Here is a 17,508-nt window from a genome sequence, read left to right as displayed (position 1 = left end):
GGAGGTTGGGGAGACCACTGGAAAAACGAGGGGCGGAGTGGGGGGGGGGGGTTAGGTTTGTTTGTTTGGCAAGTATGGCCCCTAAAGTTTATAAAATTACCATAGTACCCCTGACTTAAAATTGCAAGTTTTAGAAACCTAAAGTAGCCATTTGCAATAAAGTCAAAAGTGGTACTAAAGTTGCGTAGTTGGACAAACCACATGTACTAAATTGGCACTTAACTCTAAAGTAAAATGTGGTGCTATGATTATTCAACCGACAACTCATCCGTGAGAGATACAATACATTCATACAACCCTATCGATTTTCAATCAATTTACTAACAAATGTGATAAATCTCAAGAAGAATGGAACATGAACACATATCAAAAGCATCTGTACCTAGTAATACACCTAAGTTCTACAAACACCACTCCGACAACTGTTATCCAGTGGTCATCAACGTGTGTAACATGTCTCTCAAATCTCGATAGGGCGTCAAAGGCACACTTGTACTTCTTTTCTTGTTTACATTCTCATGGTCATAAAATAAAATTGTGGTGCTATGATCAATTAACCGACAACTCATCCGTGAGAGATACGATATAGTCATACAACCCTATCGATTTTCAATCAATTTACTAATGTGCTGGATCTAAAGAAGAATGGAACATGAACACTTATCAAAAGAATCCCGTACCTAGTAATACACCTAAGTTCTACAAACACCACTATGACAACTGTTATCCAGTGGTTATCAACTTGTGTAACATGTCTCTCAAATCTCAATAGGGTGTCAAAGGCACACTTATACTTCTTTTCTCGTTTACATTCTCCTGGTCATAAAGTAAAACTGTGGTGCTATGATCATTCAACCGACAACTCATCCGTGAGAGATACGATACAGTCATACAACCCTATCGATTTTCAATCAATTTACTAACTAATGAGTTAGATCTCAAGAAGAATGGTACATGAATACATATCAAAAGAATTCCGTACCTAGTAATACACCTACGTTCTAGAAACACCACTCTGACAACTGTTATCCAGTGGTCATCAACATGTGTAAAATCTCTCAAATTTCAATAGGGTGTCAAAGGCATACTTGTACTTCTTTTCCCGATTATATTCCTTTGGTCATAGGGTAAACTTGTGGTGCTATTATCATTCAACCTACAACTCATCCGTGAGAGAGACGGTACAGTCATACAATCCTATCGATTTTCAATCAATTTAAACTAATGTGATACATTTCGAGAAGAATGGAACATGAACACACATCAAAATCATCGTGTACCTTGTAACACAACTAAGTTCTACAAACACCACACCGTCAACTGCTATCCAGTGGTCAAGTGGTCATCGACGTGTGTAACATGTCTCCCAAATCTCAATAGATTGTCAAAGGTACACTTGTACTTCTTTACTCAGTTTGTTTTTCAAGAACATAAATAACGGAAGTAAAAAAACTAAGTCTACATCCATAGTTTTGATAAATTAAACTCATGTTCTTATTGATCAATGTACTGCAAGCTAATCATACACTCTTCACCATCAGGTTAAAATAAAATGTAAACTACAAAAGCAAGCTATACTCGCATTTGGCAAATCAATTTACACAACAAAACTGTCAACCTGACGACATTAGTTTTACACAAAACCAGAAATGTCGGTTGAAGTTAGTGACCGCAAACCACTCACATTGCTTCACCTCAGTCAATACCCAAATCAGAAAAGTGCTCAAAAGCTCCCTGCGAAACGCAAAAGCATGTTATTATATCCAACAGAAAAAATAAATGTTATCTTGTTTAAAATTTAAATACTTACAGCATAGTCATCATGAACCCGCCAGATGGCCTCCCCGAGCAGGTTTGCAACTGATAAGATAGTCAATTGCGGAAAGCAGTTTTGCTCGGAAACAGGAATCGAGTTTGTGATTATTACTTCTTGGAAAAGACCACTAGACAATCTTTCAATAGCAGGAGGACTGCATTAAACAGAAGTTAATATTTAATTATTTTCCAAGACATTTTTAAATACATAAGTAAATACATGAACCGAAAGTGTAACTGTAACGGACCTAAAAACAGCATGTGTGCAGCACGCATAAACTTCTCGTGCACCTTCTTGATGCAACAATGCTGCTCCTTTGGCAATTGTACCTATAATCCAACAATAAAGTAACGTTTAAAAACAAAAAGTAAAGAAATCTTTATGCAGCCTATTTAAAAATTTAAAAGTTAGAAGTACTGGTAAGGATTAGCAAAAGATTAAATCGTTAAAATAAGGGAGATTCTAATGTTTTGGTGACAAGACATAAAATAACATATATAGCCAAGAGGGAGTTACAAAATGATTCATTTTTGTTCTATACAAATCAACCTGGATTTACACTGTGTATCATCGTTAAAGCTAAGGGTGTAAACGAGCTGAGTCGGGCCTCGAGTCTTAAACTCACTAGAGATCGAAATCAAGCTAAGCTCATGAGTAGTTTTTCAGCTCGAGCTCGGCTTGTTTCTTATTTAATAATTAATTATATCCATTTTTAAATATTTATTATATACAATCTTTAATTTTAATACATTTATACAGCATAATATATAGTATTTAGTTATCAAACAACTATTATACAAATATATATATATTTAATATATCAAATAAAAAGTCATCATCATCATCATCATCGTACTCAGTATATCCCATCAATAGCAAAGCTATGTTAGGGTCTGAGGAAGGTAAGATGTAGACAGCCTTACCTCTACCCCATAGGGATAGAGAGGCTGCTTCCGGTGAGACCCCCGGCTCGATAGTAGTTTTGCATCAAGCCTTGGACATAAAGCACATAGCACTCAATCATCGGGATACCGGCTGATTGGTGCATGTACCCTCGTCTTTCGGCTATCAACGCCACCACATGATGCCTGATTAACCTTCCGCCACTTTTAACGTTATTTTCACGAGATTAGTAAAATAACGTCAAAATTAGTGCAATTTCACTTTTGCCCACCCGAGGGTTTACACATATATACATAATATGCGCGCACCTCAAGCAGGGCGTATATCAAATAAAAAGTATACAAATAATAAAAAGGTTTAAGCGCGTGAGCAAGCTCAAGTTTGTTTATTTAGCAAGCATATTTTTACGCTCAAGCTCTTTAGATTTGCTTGATTTGAGTTTTTCGTGAGCCGACCTCGAGTAGTAGCTCAAGAGCGACTTGGCTCGTTTACACCCCTACATAATGTGTGATTTAAAATGCATCAGAAATACATATAGTAAAATAGTAATTAAACAGAGGCAAGAGAAAGATATTATTTACCAGCAGTGTCGATCATGTCATCCACCATAACCGCTACTTTACCCTTTACATCACCAATCAAATTCATCACCTACAATGAGAATGATGATGATTATCAGAAAAAATGAAGCTGGGCGTATATGAATTCAGATTATATAATATACAGATCAAAAACAAATACATAAAAAGACCTTACCTCTGCTAAATTATGCCCATGACGTCGTTTATCAACAATCGCCAATGGTGCATCCGATAACTTCTTTGCAAAAGCACGGGCTCTAGCGACCCCACCAACACCAGGCGAGACCACAACCAAATCCTCAGCACATATAGTCTTACTGGCGAGGTAATCAAGTATAACCGCCTAGACAAAAAAAGAAGTCAACCTCTAACGACCAAAAAACAATTTTATATCACATGACATGATCATATTCTATGTACCATCTTATTATTACCTGACCATGTATGTGATTAACTGGAATATCAAAATAACCTATTGATTGCCCCGAATGAAGATCACAAGCAAGAACACGATCTGCACCAGCTTCAGTTATAAGATTCGCAACAAGTTTAGCTGCAATCGATTCCCGCCCTTGAGTCTGAATCATCAGTTAAATAATATTATACCTATTACAAATCAATTTTATAAAATCAACTATAGCTGTATTTAATAATGTCTTACCTTACGGTCTGCTCTTGCATATCCAAAATACGGGATAACTGCAGTAACAGTTTTTGCAGACGCGCGTCGACATGCGTCTATCATTACTAAAAGCTCCATTAGATTCTCGTTTGCGGGAGGACATGTCGCTTGCACAATAAATACATCACACCCTCTTACGCTCTCACGCAGCTGAACATATATCTCACCGTCTGCGAAACGTTTTATCTTCATGTCACCAAGTTCTAGACCCATGTAGGATGCGATTTCCTACCCCACACGAAAGAAATAAAAAAAGCAGGTAACTTGATAGGTAAACGCTAAAATAAACATAATTTCAAAAGTTTGACTTTGACCATTGTCCAAATTTTGTACCTGAGATAGTGTCGGGTTGGCGGTTCCTGAAAGAACGCGAAGTTTGGATCCGTCTTTTTGAATGAAATCTCTTTCTAAATCATATGGGGTAATGATTTTATGAGATGTTTCTTGGTTGGTGATTAGGGTTTGTAAACCGGGTGAAGAAACACTAAGTGACCCGGTGCATATTATAGATAATCTGGGGGTTAAGTAATGTTTCCCACGAGAATGAGGTCCAACAGAGACGGTTGTTCTTCAGGGGACCTGCAAAACAAACACCGTAAGCTCGTCACAGAGAAGGGGGGGGGGGTTCCTCCTTGTGACCACCCTCCGGCGTGAGAATCAGACTAGATTGCTCTGAATATAAGTGTATATTAAGAGATTGCTAGATAACAGGATAGCAGATGATCTTACCATTCCAAGATGTTGGAGTATTTATAGCCGAAGGTAGGTTTCCTAGAAGGTACAGCCGGCTGAATAGTATTCCTGTTCTACCAACAGTGGACTATGCACAGGCCATACTGGTTGGTGGATAGGTTACGGCCAACAGTAACAAAGTCGGCTGCACTATTCCACCAACTGTAGATTATGCACGTCCCACCTACTGTGGATTATACGCAGGCCATGCTGGTTGGTGGATAGGTTACGGCCCACAGTAACACTATTCTACCAACTGTAGGCTGCGGACGCCCCTCAGTAAGAGTTGGTGAGTAGGCAGCGGCTAATAGTGACAAACAGTACTAGAGGGTGCTCCTCCTCGTACTGTTGTCGGTGAGCTGTCACCCTGTGATTGGCTCATGGGCTGTTCTGGTCAGATTGTCTGTCCTATCCATACCTTGGTACGTATAGTACAAAAGATCTTTCAGAATCATACGGACTGGCTCATTTTGGCGGGATTGTTCCCGCTTTGCTCATTCCTTCATGTGACTACTGAAGTAACTATTGTCTTGTGCGTGTAGCCCTGCTGTCTGCGGGTAGCCTTCCCTGATGGCTTGTATCCGTAACTGCGGGAACAGGCGGGGTACTTCACCATTGGGAGGCTTTCCCTGCGTGTACAGCTTGCGTACTGCGCGTAAGGTTCTCTGAGCATGGTGGGTCCTGCGGGAGCAGATGGCCTTTGCGCAGACGTCCCTGTTCAAGGTGAGTCTTGCGGGACCAACTGGGCTCTGCTGGGACCTACCTCTTCAAGTCCCCCCAGTCCAATGTTCTTCTCATGAATGTTTAATAAAGTGAGGTGAACTTTTGGACTTTAAGCAAGGGGTTTTGAAAAGGGTTTTTAGTTTTAAGGTTCTCCGTGGGGATTCTTCCCGCGGGTTTCCTAATGTCACTTGCAAAAATTCCCGATTTTTTTGCTTGATCTTTGGGTATGATGCGGGTAGGTATGTAACCTTCTCGCAAGTCAGGAGCGTTGAGTCTTACTTGTATATAGTCTCCATGGGGTTCTGGTGGTTTTCAACATAGTGATCAATTATGCTAAGACCACCTATTCCATCATGGAGTTTCAAACAATATAATTCTCGACGTTCCCGTTATGCGGGGGTGTTATTCCTCTATCCGCAAGCATTGCCCAGAAGATCCTTCTTGGTTTCAATTCTCTGCGGGGCGCTAGGTATGTGAAGGGTTTTGCCTTAACACTACCCGCGCTCGTCTTACGGTTACTTTACTTCCAAGGTACTGGGGTCCATTCCCTGCGGGTGCTAGGTATGTGAAGGGTTTTGCCTTAACACTGTACCCGCACCCGGCATATGGTTACTTGGTTGCCAAGGTATTCTTGGCTTTCAATTCCCTGCGGGTGCTAGGTATGTGAAGGGTTTTGCCTTAACACTGTACCCGCATCCGTCTTACGGTTACTTGTTTGCCAAGGTAAGGGGTGTTTTCCCGCTTACTTTTGAATCTTTTTTGAATTTTGAATTTCGAAGTTCGAAGAGTTGGTGGAAAGATAGGAACAGTCCAAACATCTGAAACGTCGTGCGACGGTTTCTTCAGACTGTGTCAGGACGTGCAGGAAGTTATGGTGACGTGACAGTACATGGTCATTCCAGACGCTTTTTCAGGCGCGTGGGCGCGATTTTTCGGGCGCGTGGCCGCGAAATTAATGGTACGCGTCCTGTCAACAGCTGTTGCCAGCCTGCTTTTTGCCACGTGTCATAGTTTCATTGCACCTTCGATTTCTCTCTCCTCCGCATTAAATTCATCGCATTAATTGCGATTAGTATATAAAGGGGGAGAGGGTCCTTTGTAATTCACATCTTCACTTCTTCTCTTCATCTCTAAGGCGATTTCTGGTGAATACTCTCTTATTTAACTGAGCATTCCTCCGAAATCGTTTCTTCTTCCTCTGCAATATGTCTTCTCATGATGCTGAAGCTGTAGCCGACGATAGGAGTACTGCTGGCGAGTGCCAGTGTGCTCTACCTATTGATCTGTACCAGTATGTTGTCAGGAAATTCATGCTTGAGTCTCTTGAGCCTGAGTTTCCTGAACCTCAGCAGACTGTGTACGATGCCCCCAGCGGCAAGATCGGGGTATATGCTGCATTCTTTGTTTATGGGAACCTTAGGTTCCCATTGACAAAGTTTGTGTACCGTGTCCTGGAGAGGCACGGTGTGCACCTGACCGAGGTGCATCCGATGGCGATTGCCAAGGTTCGGCACTTCGAGTGGGTGTGCCGAATTCTGGGCATTGAGCCCTATGTGGACCGCCTGATGACCTTCTATACTTGGAGGTGCATCCAGGGGTGGTACACCCTGACAACCCGGATCAAGGGTTTGAAGATTTGCGCGACCGAGCGCAGTCTCCGATCGTGGAAGCGGGAGTTTTTCTACATTTCTGCCCGCGCCATCCCCATTGCCATGAAGTTTAAGAAGGGGCAAGCGCTTCCGAGCCTTCACGCTTCCGGCTACCAGGAGGCGGAATGGTTCGCGAAGATATCTCTTGTCCAATCTCCGGTTTACCGGTTTCCGGAGTCCGGGATGGTAATGCTGGGGATGAGCCGGGTATGGAAGGAGGCGTCTCGGTTTCCCATCCTTCTCGAATACGGCTTAAATTCTATTCCTTATGGTATGTCTTGTCTTTTTTGCTGATTTGAGTTTGTCTTCTAACTCTCTTTTCTTTCAGAGGGGAACGATTTGGAGTCGCTCCTGTACCCGCGGGAAGCTGACGGTCCCGTGCGGGTGGGTACTCGTGCTCTTGACGAGAACGAGTTGCCCATCCTGGAGCAAACAGCGGATCGGTTTGTGGAGGTCTATCCGCTGGGCCACGAGATCCTGAGCCACCGGCGACCAGGTAAGGCGTTATTCTCTCCTCCACCCCTCAGTGCTGTACCCGCTGCTGGAATTCCTGACATCCTGTCTTCTTCTGAGGAATCCGCAGATGGTCCTCCGTTAGTGCGGAAGAAGAGGGCTGCCGGCGGGAAAGGGAAGGAGAAGGTGGCCTCCACAGCCGATCCAGTGGTCCTATCTGACAGTGAGTCAGATAATGAAGAGGTGGCGGGGAACCCCGGTGGTGAGAAGACCACTGTTCCGGAGGCTACGACTGCTACCTCCGGAGTACCAATGGCGACGACGGTGGCCGGCGTCAAGAGATCGGCTCCATCGGATTCGTCCCCGCCCGTCCGTACGTTCAAGCTCAAGAAAACCCGTAAGTACAAACATCCTTCTTATCTTTGTAGATTTCTCTTTATAAATTTATTGAAACACTTATCTTCTTGTGCAGGCGTGGATGTTGACGCATTCCAGGGTGGAGCGCAGAGGAGTACCTCTCCGCCGATGACGGTAGGCTTGGTCAGCCTACCTGAGGCGACGACCCAGGCGCCTGCGCCTGCTTCCGCTGGATCAGTTGCTCACTCTGAGCCGACTGTTCCAGCCGAGATGACGTCACCGCCGGTGGTAAGTGTGATTTTTACAGCATCTTTCACCGAGCCGGCGGTTACGATTGCTGCAGATTCTGCGGCGGCGACCCCAACGGCGACCACGGCGGCCGCTCCTATGCCTCCGCCACCGGCAACGACGGCCGGCCCATCAGGTACGCGCAGGGCTTCTCGCCAATCTTTGCCACCTTCCCATCTGCCCGACCTTTTGGATGGATTTCCCTTAGGTTCAGGCGATGGGTTCGGTGGCTATCGGCCTGTGATCGACCCTACAGGTGCGTAGGGTTCTTTTGGCTTTTATATATATATATATATATATATATATATATATATATATATATATATATATATATATATATTTTAACTTCTTTGTTTCTTTTGCAGTGTCGGATTCCAATGAAGTGTATGTTCCGCGATGGAACATCCGCCGAGGAACAACCCTTCGTACCCCTGTGGAGTGCGTGGAATGGGCTCGCCACGCTGCTCCCCATGGTGCGTTGGGGGAAGCCATGGCTAGCTACCAGGAGGGTAGGCTAACCAATGAGCTTCGGGTTCTCCAGGCCCGGATGCAGCCGCGCGTCGAGCTGCTTTGTCGTGAAAACGACAAGTTGAAAGCAGCTCGCGCCAAGGAAGTATCTCAAGCGCGGGCTCTTCGGGAGGAGAACCAACAGTTAGCCGCAGCTGCTGCGGAGAAGGAGAAGGCCTTCAAGGCCCTCGAGGTTGAGGTTCAAGCGCGACTCGAGGCCCGCTCCAAGGCTGCCCAAGCTGTTAACGAACAGCTTCGGCTAGCTAAGGAGACTGCGAGGAACGCGACCGAGAAGGCCACCAAGGCTGAAGCCGTTGCTGAGCCTTTACGCATGGAGAACGAGGAGCTCAAGGCCAAATTAGAGGCTCTCCAATGTGCTCATGATGCCTTGGCGATGGAAGATGCCAAGAAGCTCCAGGAGATCTTGGACCAGAGGGGCGTGCTTGATCATACCGAGCGGAAGCTTAAGGGCGTCGAAGAGGCTGCCGCAAAGGAAGTGCTACTTGCCAACCTTAACAAAAGCGAAGCCGAACGCGCCTGCACCCAAGCTCAAGCCGCCCTTAAAGAAGCTCTGGTTGCCAAGGAATGGCTTCTTCGAGAAGCGTTGTCTCAGGTATGTTTAGCTTTACGTCTTCACGCTTTCCTTTGTTCATAGAAAAGGTGTTTGACACTTGTATCTTTTTTTTTTTGTAGGTTGTGCATCGGGTCTTCTCAGAGACTACTTACGATGATGCCATGAGCGCAGCCCTCAACGCTTCTCATGAGGATGGGGAAAAGGCCGGCTTCCTGCTTGGTCTAGGGTTCGTTGAGAGAGGCTTCCCGCCTTCCAACTTCCCTTTGTTCGACGTGGACACCGAAGCTGCATATGACCAAGCGGTGAACCAATATGCCGCCTTCCCGCATCCGGTGGTGGAGAAGGTGAAGGAAGTCGCTGCTGCTGATGATGGACTTGCTATCCTCAAGGCTTTCCTTGAACCGCCACGCTCCACTGATGGGGCGGGTCCAAGTGGAAGTGGTCCTGAAGCTTGATTCTGAAGATCCCTTCCCGCTGCTAGGATAGACTAGATTTTCTTTTGTAGGCGGGTAGTTACCCAGCCATTCTTTGTAATATATCTTTTGAAATACAAATCTTTTTGTGGATAAGACTGTTATTTCCTTTGGGTTCATTGCTTTATAAACCTTATATGACTTGCATACTTAGTTTAAATTAGCGATTTCCCAAGTGTTTAGAATAAGTTAACCTTGAATGTGGTTGACAGTAGGTTGAAGTTTTGCTTCCCCCTTTGTGAGTGTGCGGATAGGATCGGCACTTGCACTTGGTAGGATGGCTAAACTTTACCCATATCTGACCTGCGTGTAGGTTTTCCTTATCCTGTTTTAGTATAAGTTAACCTTTGAACGTGGTAGATGATAGGTTGAAGTTTTGCTTCCTTGTTCGTGATTGTGCGGGTAAGATCGTCACTTGCACTTACAAGGATGGCTAAACTTTACTTACATCTGACCTGCGTGTAGGTTTTCCTTATTTTTTTTTAGTATAAGTTAACCTTTGAACGTGGTAGATAAGTTGAAGTTTTGCTTCCTTGTTCGTGATTGTGCGGGTAAGACCGTCACTTGCACTTACAAGGATGGCTAAACTTTACTTACATCTGACCTGCGTGTAGGTTTTCCTTATTTTTTTTTTAGTATAAGTTAACCTTTGAACGTGGTAGATAAGTTGAAGTTTTGCTTCCTTGTTCGTGATTGTGCGGGTAAGACCGTCACTTGCACTTACAAGGATGGCTAAACTTTACTTACATCTGACCTGCGTGTAGGTTTTCCTTATTTTTAGCGTTGTTTATGCGGGTTTTGCCGCCTTCCACACGTAACGACTTACTTCTTCCCCCATTTATGCGGTGAATACCGGCACTAATGTGGGAAGTTCATAAGTATAAAGGTAAAGTTAACACATAGTGAAAGGAGAATCATTTCCATTAGAAGTGGCTCTAGGCCTTTTCTTTACAAGTTTGGAATTGATCTACATATAACATTTGCGTAATTGAGCTCCATTCCATGTTCTTGGGATGGGAGTACATCGAGCCTTTCAAGCCGGTATGCGCCTTTTCCCAGGACTTCTTTGATAATGTATGGCCCTTCCCAGACCGGGGCCAGCTTTCCTGGGCGCTCTTGGTTTGAAGCCTCGTTGTTACGCAGTATGTAGTCTCCTATACTGAAATTGCAGAGTTTTACCCGCGTGTTGTAGTACTTTTGCATTTGTCGTTTGTAATTCTCTTCACGCACTGCGGCCAAGTCTCTGCGTTCCTCGGTTAGCATAAAGTCTAACCGTCTTTCCGCATCATTGTCTTCTGGCTGGATCAAGACCCTTGGTGAGGGTAAACCAATTTCGACCGGGACCATGGCTTCAGTGCCATAAGTGAGACTGAACGGGGTTTCCCCCGTACTCGCTTTTTTCAGCGTTCTGTTTGCCCAAAGGACGTGCGGAAGCTCGTCCACCCAGCCGGATCTGTGTTCCAAGAGTCTTTTCTTTATGCCATCGACGATGCTCTTGTTTGCTCTTTCCACCTCACCATTACCTTGCGGGTGTGCCACTGAGGTAAAGGTGTGGGTGATTTGAAGTTCTTTCAGCCACTGCTGTAGCTTCTTGTCAGCAAAGTTGGTGCCATTATCGCCCACCAAATTCTGTGGAAGTCCAAAACGACAAATAATAAATTCCCAAATAAATTTTTTGATATGTTTCGCGGTTGTTTGGGCTAAAGGTTTTGCTTCTATCCACTTGGTGAAGTAGTCGATGGCTACCACTAGGAACTGAACATTTCCTGCTGCTGTAGGAAATGGGCCTGTCACGTCGATGGCCCACTTCTGAAATGGCCATGAAGAAGTGACTGGAACCAGTTCATTCTTCGGGCGGTGCGTTTTGGGTGCGTAAAGCTGGCAAGACCTGCATTTTCTGATGTATGCCAGTGCATCCGTATGCATCCCCGGCCAAAAGTATCCCGCGTTGTTTAGCTTGGCTACAACAGCGCGGGGACCTGCGTGTACTCCACAGATGCCTTCGTGTACTTCCCTTAGGAGGTAGTCAGCATCTTGGTTGTCCACGCATCTTAAGAGTGGGCCAAGAAAGTTACGTCTGTAAAGGATGTCATTGACGAGTTGATAATTCAGTGCTTTACAGCGTAGTTTTCTTGCCTGTGTTTTTGACTCTGGTAGTGTTCCTGCTGCAAGGTAATTTATTATTGGTGTCATCCACGTTTCTGTACCGGTTTGGATGACACAAATTTCCTTGTGCGGGACTGATGGTGCTTCGAGGAGTTCAATGCGGATGTCCTTTCCCAAGTGGGTGAAGGCTAGTGATGCAAGCTTGCTTAACGCATCCGCAGATTTGTTTTCGCTGCGCTTGACGTGTATGACTTTACAATCATTAAAATCACGCATAAGGGTTTTTGCCTGGGCGAGGTACAGGGCCATTGTGTCGTTCACAGCCGTGTACGTCCCATTTATTTGGTTGGCCACCAGCATGGAATCCACGTGGGCTTCCAAGTTTTTCACTCCCATCTTACGCGCAATTCTCAATCCGGCCAAGAATGCTTCATATTCGGCTTCGTTATTCGTACTTGGAAAATCCAACCGAATAGCGTAAGTATATTCTTGGCCTGCTGGGTTGGTTAATTTTAACCCTGCGCCTGAACCCTCGTTACTGGCTGCTCCATCAGTGTAGAGTCGCCAGACATCATTGATGTCCTGTGCTGGGGAGGGTTGAGCCTCCTCCTGGCACTCTTTCTCCCGCGAAGCAGGGACTTCTGCAATAAAATCGGCCAGGACCTGGCCTTTTATGGCTGGTCTTGGCTTGTACTTAATTGCATATTCTCCCAATTCAATTGCCCATTTGGCTAGACGTCCCGATAATTCGGGTTTGCCTAGAACGTTTGAGAGTTTGAAGTTGGTGAGAATGGTGATTGGGTGGCCCTGGAAATATCGTCTTAACCTGCGTGAAGTGTGTATAAGTGCTAAGACCAATTTTTCGAGGGTAGAGTACCGGGTTTCTACGTCTGTTAGTACACGGCTAACATAATAGATTGGCATCTGGATGCCTTTTCGTTCTATTAGCAGGACTGCCCCGGTTGCTCTATCTGTTGCGGAAAGGTATAGGATTAACTCCTCTCCCGCTTGTGGTGCTGTAAGTGTTGGGAGTTCGATCAGGCGTGACCGAATCTCCTGAAAAGCTGCTTCCGCTTCTGGTGTCCAGCGGAAGTGCGTTTTCTTTAAGCAGTTTCTCAATGTTGACACGAAAGGAAACGACTTATCCGCATGGTTTGCCAAAAAGCGATTAAGTGCGACTAGTCGTCCATTCAGTGTCTGAGCCTGTTTGATGGTGGTAGGTGAATCCATTTTAACAATGGCTTCGACCTTTTCAGGGTTCGCTCTGAAGCCATCTTTAGTAATAATGACTCCCAAGAACTTCCATTCTTCCATCCCAAATGAACACTTGCTCGGGTTGAGCTTCATGTTTATCTTTCTGAGCGTGTTGAAAGTTTCTTCAATGTCTTTCAACATCGCTTCTGGCTCGGGGCTTTTGATGACCAAATCATCCATATAGACTTCCAAGTTTCTCCCGATTTGGGCATGAAACTCTTTGTCCATCAGTCGTTGGTACGTGGACCCTGCATTCTTAAGTCCGAATGGCATCATTTTATAACAAAATGTACCATCGGGCGTCCGAAATGCGGTTTTGTCCTGGTCATCTACGGCCATGTGGATTTGATGGTACCCCTTATACGCATCCAAGAAGCATTTAAGGTGAAATGGTGCCAACGAATCCACCTTAAGATCAATTTCTGGTAACGGATAACAATCTTTGGGGCATGCTTTGTTCAAATCTTTGAAATCTATGCACATGCGCCATTGTTTGTCATTCTTCGGTACCATTACGGGATTTGCAACCCATGTTTGGTATCTACTAACGCGTACGATGCCTGCGTCAAGGAGTTCCTTGACTTGGGTTCTACACGCGTTAGTTTGTTCAGGCCCCATTACTCTGCGCTTTTGTACGACTGGCGTAACAGCCGGATCGCACTTGAGCTTATGCTCCGCCTTACTTCGGGGTACACCAGTCATGTCAGCTGGTGCCCACGCAAAGTTGTCAGCGTTTTTCTGCAGTAAGCGTTTGAGTAGGGTGCGGGTGGGATCAACGATTGTTGGTCCAATGGTAACGGCCTGGTCGGGGTATTTGCCATTGAAGGCCCATTTTTCCGGTTCGGTGATGGTTGGTTTAGCCATTTTCGGTTTGGGTTTAGATGAGACAGATGCGATGCATACCTGGGGAATGCCAGTGATCATCGCTACACCCTCAGCTGTTGGCCATCCCATCATGCCGTGGACTGAAGTTACCACGGCGTTGAATCTTGCCATCCCGTCTCTTCCGAATAGGATGTCGTACGTGTGGTGTGGCTTTTTCATCACGACAAAATCCACGTCTTCTGTGCGTGAATGATTCCCATCGGTAAGAGTAACGGGGAAAGATAGGATACCCAGGGGGGTTTCTGTACTGCCGTCAAACCCTTCCATTGAAGCGTAGACCATTTCCAAGCGTCCTTTGTCTTCATCATCCAGCTTGTCAAAGAACTGCCTGTACATCACTGTCGACGAAGCGCCGTTGTCAGCAAGAGTGCGGGAAGTGATGTAATGCCCCAGCTGGCTTTTGATGACGATGGGGCCTTCTTTGCTGGGGCCTCCTGGCACTCGCGGGAAGCGCACCTCAGCTTCCTTCCACGCGCATGGTTCTGTCACTCGTCTTTTTCTTCCTCTGACCTTGCCATGAACCATGTTGATGCTGATGTCGACGGGCTTTCGTCCGTTACCTCTGTACCGGTTGTCATTCCTTCCTCCCTTCTTGATTGATGCCACGAGATGTGCAAGTCTTCCATCCTTGACAAATGTCTCAACAATATCCTTCAAGGATGTGCACTCTTCAGTACCATGACCCTTTGTCCCGTGGAAATCACAGGTTTTGCTTTGATCCGCATTAGGTTTCTGCCGGATCAATGTGGCTTTTGGCCATGGCAATTTTTCCGTGGCAAATATCTCCGTGACGCTCTTGGTGAGTGGCGTCCACCGGTGTTTTCGGTTTGAAGGGTGTGTGTTGTCCCTTCCGCCAACAAGAGGGCGAGAGCTGGATGAGGTGTCAAAGTTTACCCTTGACTGCCAAATACCTAGCCGCCTCTTTTTGTTCTGCCGGGCGGTCCTAACGTTGTTCTCCCTTGTCCTCTGCGTGTAGAGGTGTGTACTCTGGGGAAGATCTCTTCCCAGCTGCTTCTCCGTCTCGGCAAAGCGCTTGGCTGCCGTCATGATGGCATCCCATGTGGATGGCATGCCGTCCTTACCCGTCAATGTGCGGATAAGCTCTGGGTACTCGGCGCCCTGGATGAAAGCGGCGCGAACAAGATCTTCACTTATGTTGCCCAGACTCAGCTTCTTGGAGTTGAAGCGGGTGATGAAGTCTAGTAAAGATTCATCCTCCTCTCTAACGCAGTTGAGGATCGTCCACTGCTCTTCAGTATACTTCCTCTGCTGGCTGAAGTGCTGGCTGAACTTGTTATGAAAGTCCGCCCAGTCATATATGTGGTGGACCGGTAAACGATCGAACCATGCCCTGGCTGCTCCGACCAGAGTCATCTGGAACATGTAACACCACGTGGGTTCCGTCCAGTTACTGACGGTAGCCCCCGCAATGAACCTGTTCAAATGGTCGTCTGGGTCGGATAGACCATCATAAGTGCCAATGTTGGACATTTGTTTGGCACTTCTCGGGGCGATTGATTCCGCAATGTCCCTTGCGAATTTTGACTTTCCTGCATTCGTAGCAGTTGGTCTAAAGGTTTTGGAGAAGTCACGCGGGTTTCTCTCCGCATTTGTTGATTTAAAGGCTTCCCCAAAATTCCTTTTTGGCTGGGAGTCCGTTTCCTTACGCTTCCCTTTCGCCTTATGGCGAGGGTTTGCGTCGGTATCGGACTCCTCCCTCTCGTCGTCTGAGTACTCGCCCTCGCTGTTCATAATGAGGTGTTGGCGAGTACTGCCGAATTCGTCAGCCTGTTGAACTGAACGCAAGCGTTCGTCCAATTCAGCTTGGAACTCTTTCTGACGTGCTTCGGCCCACGCCTTCACTTGATCTAGTGTTTGGCGAGGGACCCTCGTTCGTTTTTCCAGCTGGGTATCGGTGAACCCCAGTGGAATATTTACTGCACTTGCCCCGGCTTGGGTAGTCGGGGTAGTGTTCGTAAGGATTGTATAACCGCCGGTGTTCCCCCCAGTTGCTGGGGTTGTTACCGGGGTTTCTTGGTCGGTTACTGGCCTTTGGACCGGAGTAACGTTAACCATTTCTTCAGAAAATTTGAAAAAACTAAAATGGTTCTAGCTTTTATGCACGGATGGCGCCAATGAAGAAACACTAAGTGACCCGGTGCAGATTATAGATAATCTGGGGGTTAAGTAATGTTTCCCACGAGAATGAGGTCCAACAGAGATGGTTGTTCTTCAGGGGACCTGCAAAACAAACACCGTAAGCTCGTCACTGAGAAGGGGGGGGGTTCCTCCTTGTGACCACCCTCCGGCGTGAGAATCAGACTAGATTGCTCTGAATATAAGTGTATATTAAGAGATTGCTAGATAACAGGATAGCAGATGATCTTACCATTCCAAGATGTTGGAGTATTTATAGCCGAAGGTAGGTTTCCTAGAAGGTACAGCCGGCTGAATAGTATTCCTGTTCTACCAACAGTGGACTATGCACAGGCCATACTGGTTGGTGGATAGGTTACGGCCAACAGTAACAAAGTCGGCTGCACTATTCCACCAACTGTAGATTATGCACGTCCCACCTACTGTGGATTATACGCAGGCCATGCTGGTTGGTGGATAGGTTACGGCCCACAGTAACACTATTCTACCAACTGTAGGCTGCGGACGCCCCTCAGTAAGAGTTGGTGAGTAGGCAGCGGCTAATAGTGACAAACAGTACTAGAGGGTGCTCCTCCTCGTACTGTTGTCGGTGAGCTGTCACCCTGTGATTGGCTCATGGGCTGTTCTGGTCAGATTGTCTGTCCTATCCATACCTTGGTAGGTATAGTACAAAAGATCTTTCAGAATCATACGGACTGGCTCATTTTGGCGGGATTGTTCCCGCCTTGCTCATTCCTTCATGTGACTACTGAAGTAACTATTGTCTTGTGCGTGTAGCCCTGCTGTCTGCGGGTAGCCTTCCCTGATGGCTTGTATCCGCAACTGCGGGAACAGGCGGGGTACTTCACCATTGGGAGGCTTTCCCTGCGTGTACAGCTTGCGTACTGCGCGTAAGGTTCTCTGAGCATGGTGGGTCCTGCGGGAGCAGATGGCCTTTGCGCAGACGTCCCTGTTCAAGGTGAGTCTTGCGGGACCAACTGGGCTCTGCTGGGACCTACCTCTTCACCGGGCTTCCCGTTTCCCTCAAAATTGACCTTGCAGCTCTGAACAAAAAAAAATATCAAATATTTTAGGAGGAACAATGAAAATTGTTAAAAGACTGTACACATTTTAAGAAAATTGACACACAGGTCACTACAATTTGGTCTGCGACATAAATGTATGTAACAAAACAATTATACTTCTCTAAAATATATTAACTTTATCAATTTAGTAATTCAATCGTAGAACTGTGAAATTACTTCCACTTAAGTAAACAACCTATACATTTGATCAATTTAGACTGTTATTTCATTTCATAAAATCAACATTTCATAAAACTCATGCCAGTCTTTCTCAACATAATAGTTCTTTTTCAGCATAACTTTG

General features: G+C 45.8%; 1 protein-coding gene across 1 annotated transcript; it reads right to left on the bottom strand.

The window, feature by feature from the left end:
* Nucleotides 1-1,515: 1,515 nt before the first annotated feature.
* On the bottom strand, nt 1,516-4,446 carry LOC143599254 (ribose-phosphate pyrophosphokinase 5, chloroplastic-like). The gene is made up of 8 exons (XM_077077247.1): nt 4,316-4,446; nt 3,962-4,210; nt 3,735-3,878; nt 3,476-3,643; nt 3,301-3,370; nt 2,064-2,145; nt 1,811-1,970; nt 1,516-1,734 (listed from the first exon to the last, which is right to left on the bottom strand). The coding sequence occupies exons 2-8, from the start codon at nt 4,193-4,195 to the stop codon at nt 1,696-1,698; spliced, it is 897 nt and encodes a 298-aa protein (XP_076933362.1). The 5' UTR covers nt 4,196-4,210; nt 4,316-4,446; the 3' UTR covers nt 1,516-1,695.
* Nucleotides 4,447-17,508: the final 13,062 nt, after the last annotated feature.

This window comes from Bidens hawaiensis, unplaced genomic scaffold (genome assembly GCF_021521415.1).
Source record: "Bidens hawaiensis isolate Kalapana, Puna unplaced genomic scaffold, B.hawaiensis_p1.1 tig00051659_1, whole genome shotgun sequence".
NCBI lineage: Eukaryota > Viridiplantae > Streptophyta > Magnoliopsida > Asterales > Asteraceae > Bidens > Bidens hawaiensis.
This window is presented reverse-complemented; position numbering and strand designations above follow the sequence as displayed.

Excerpts from the sequence above, each read along its gene's own strand:
- LOC143599254 (XM_077077247.1), bottom strand. The coding sequence starts at position 4,195 with ATGGGTCTAGAACTTGGTGACATGAAGATAAAACGTTTCGCAGACGGT. Across the intron at positions 2,146-3,300 it reads TGACATGATCGACACTGCTG|GTACAATTGCCAAAGGAGCA; the intron begins GTAAATAATATC and ends GTTGGATTATAG. Across the intron at positions 1,735-1,810 it reads GGGTTCATGATGACTATGCT|GGAGCTTTTGAGCACTTTTC; the intron begins GTAAGTATTTAA and ends TGCGTTTCGCAG.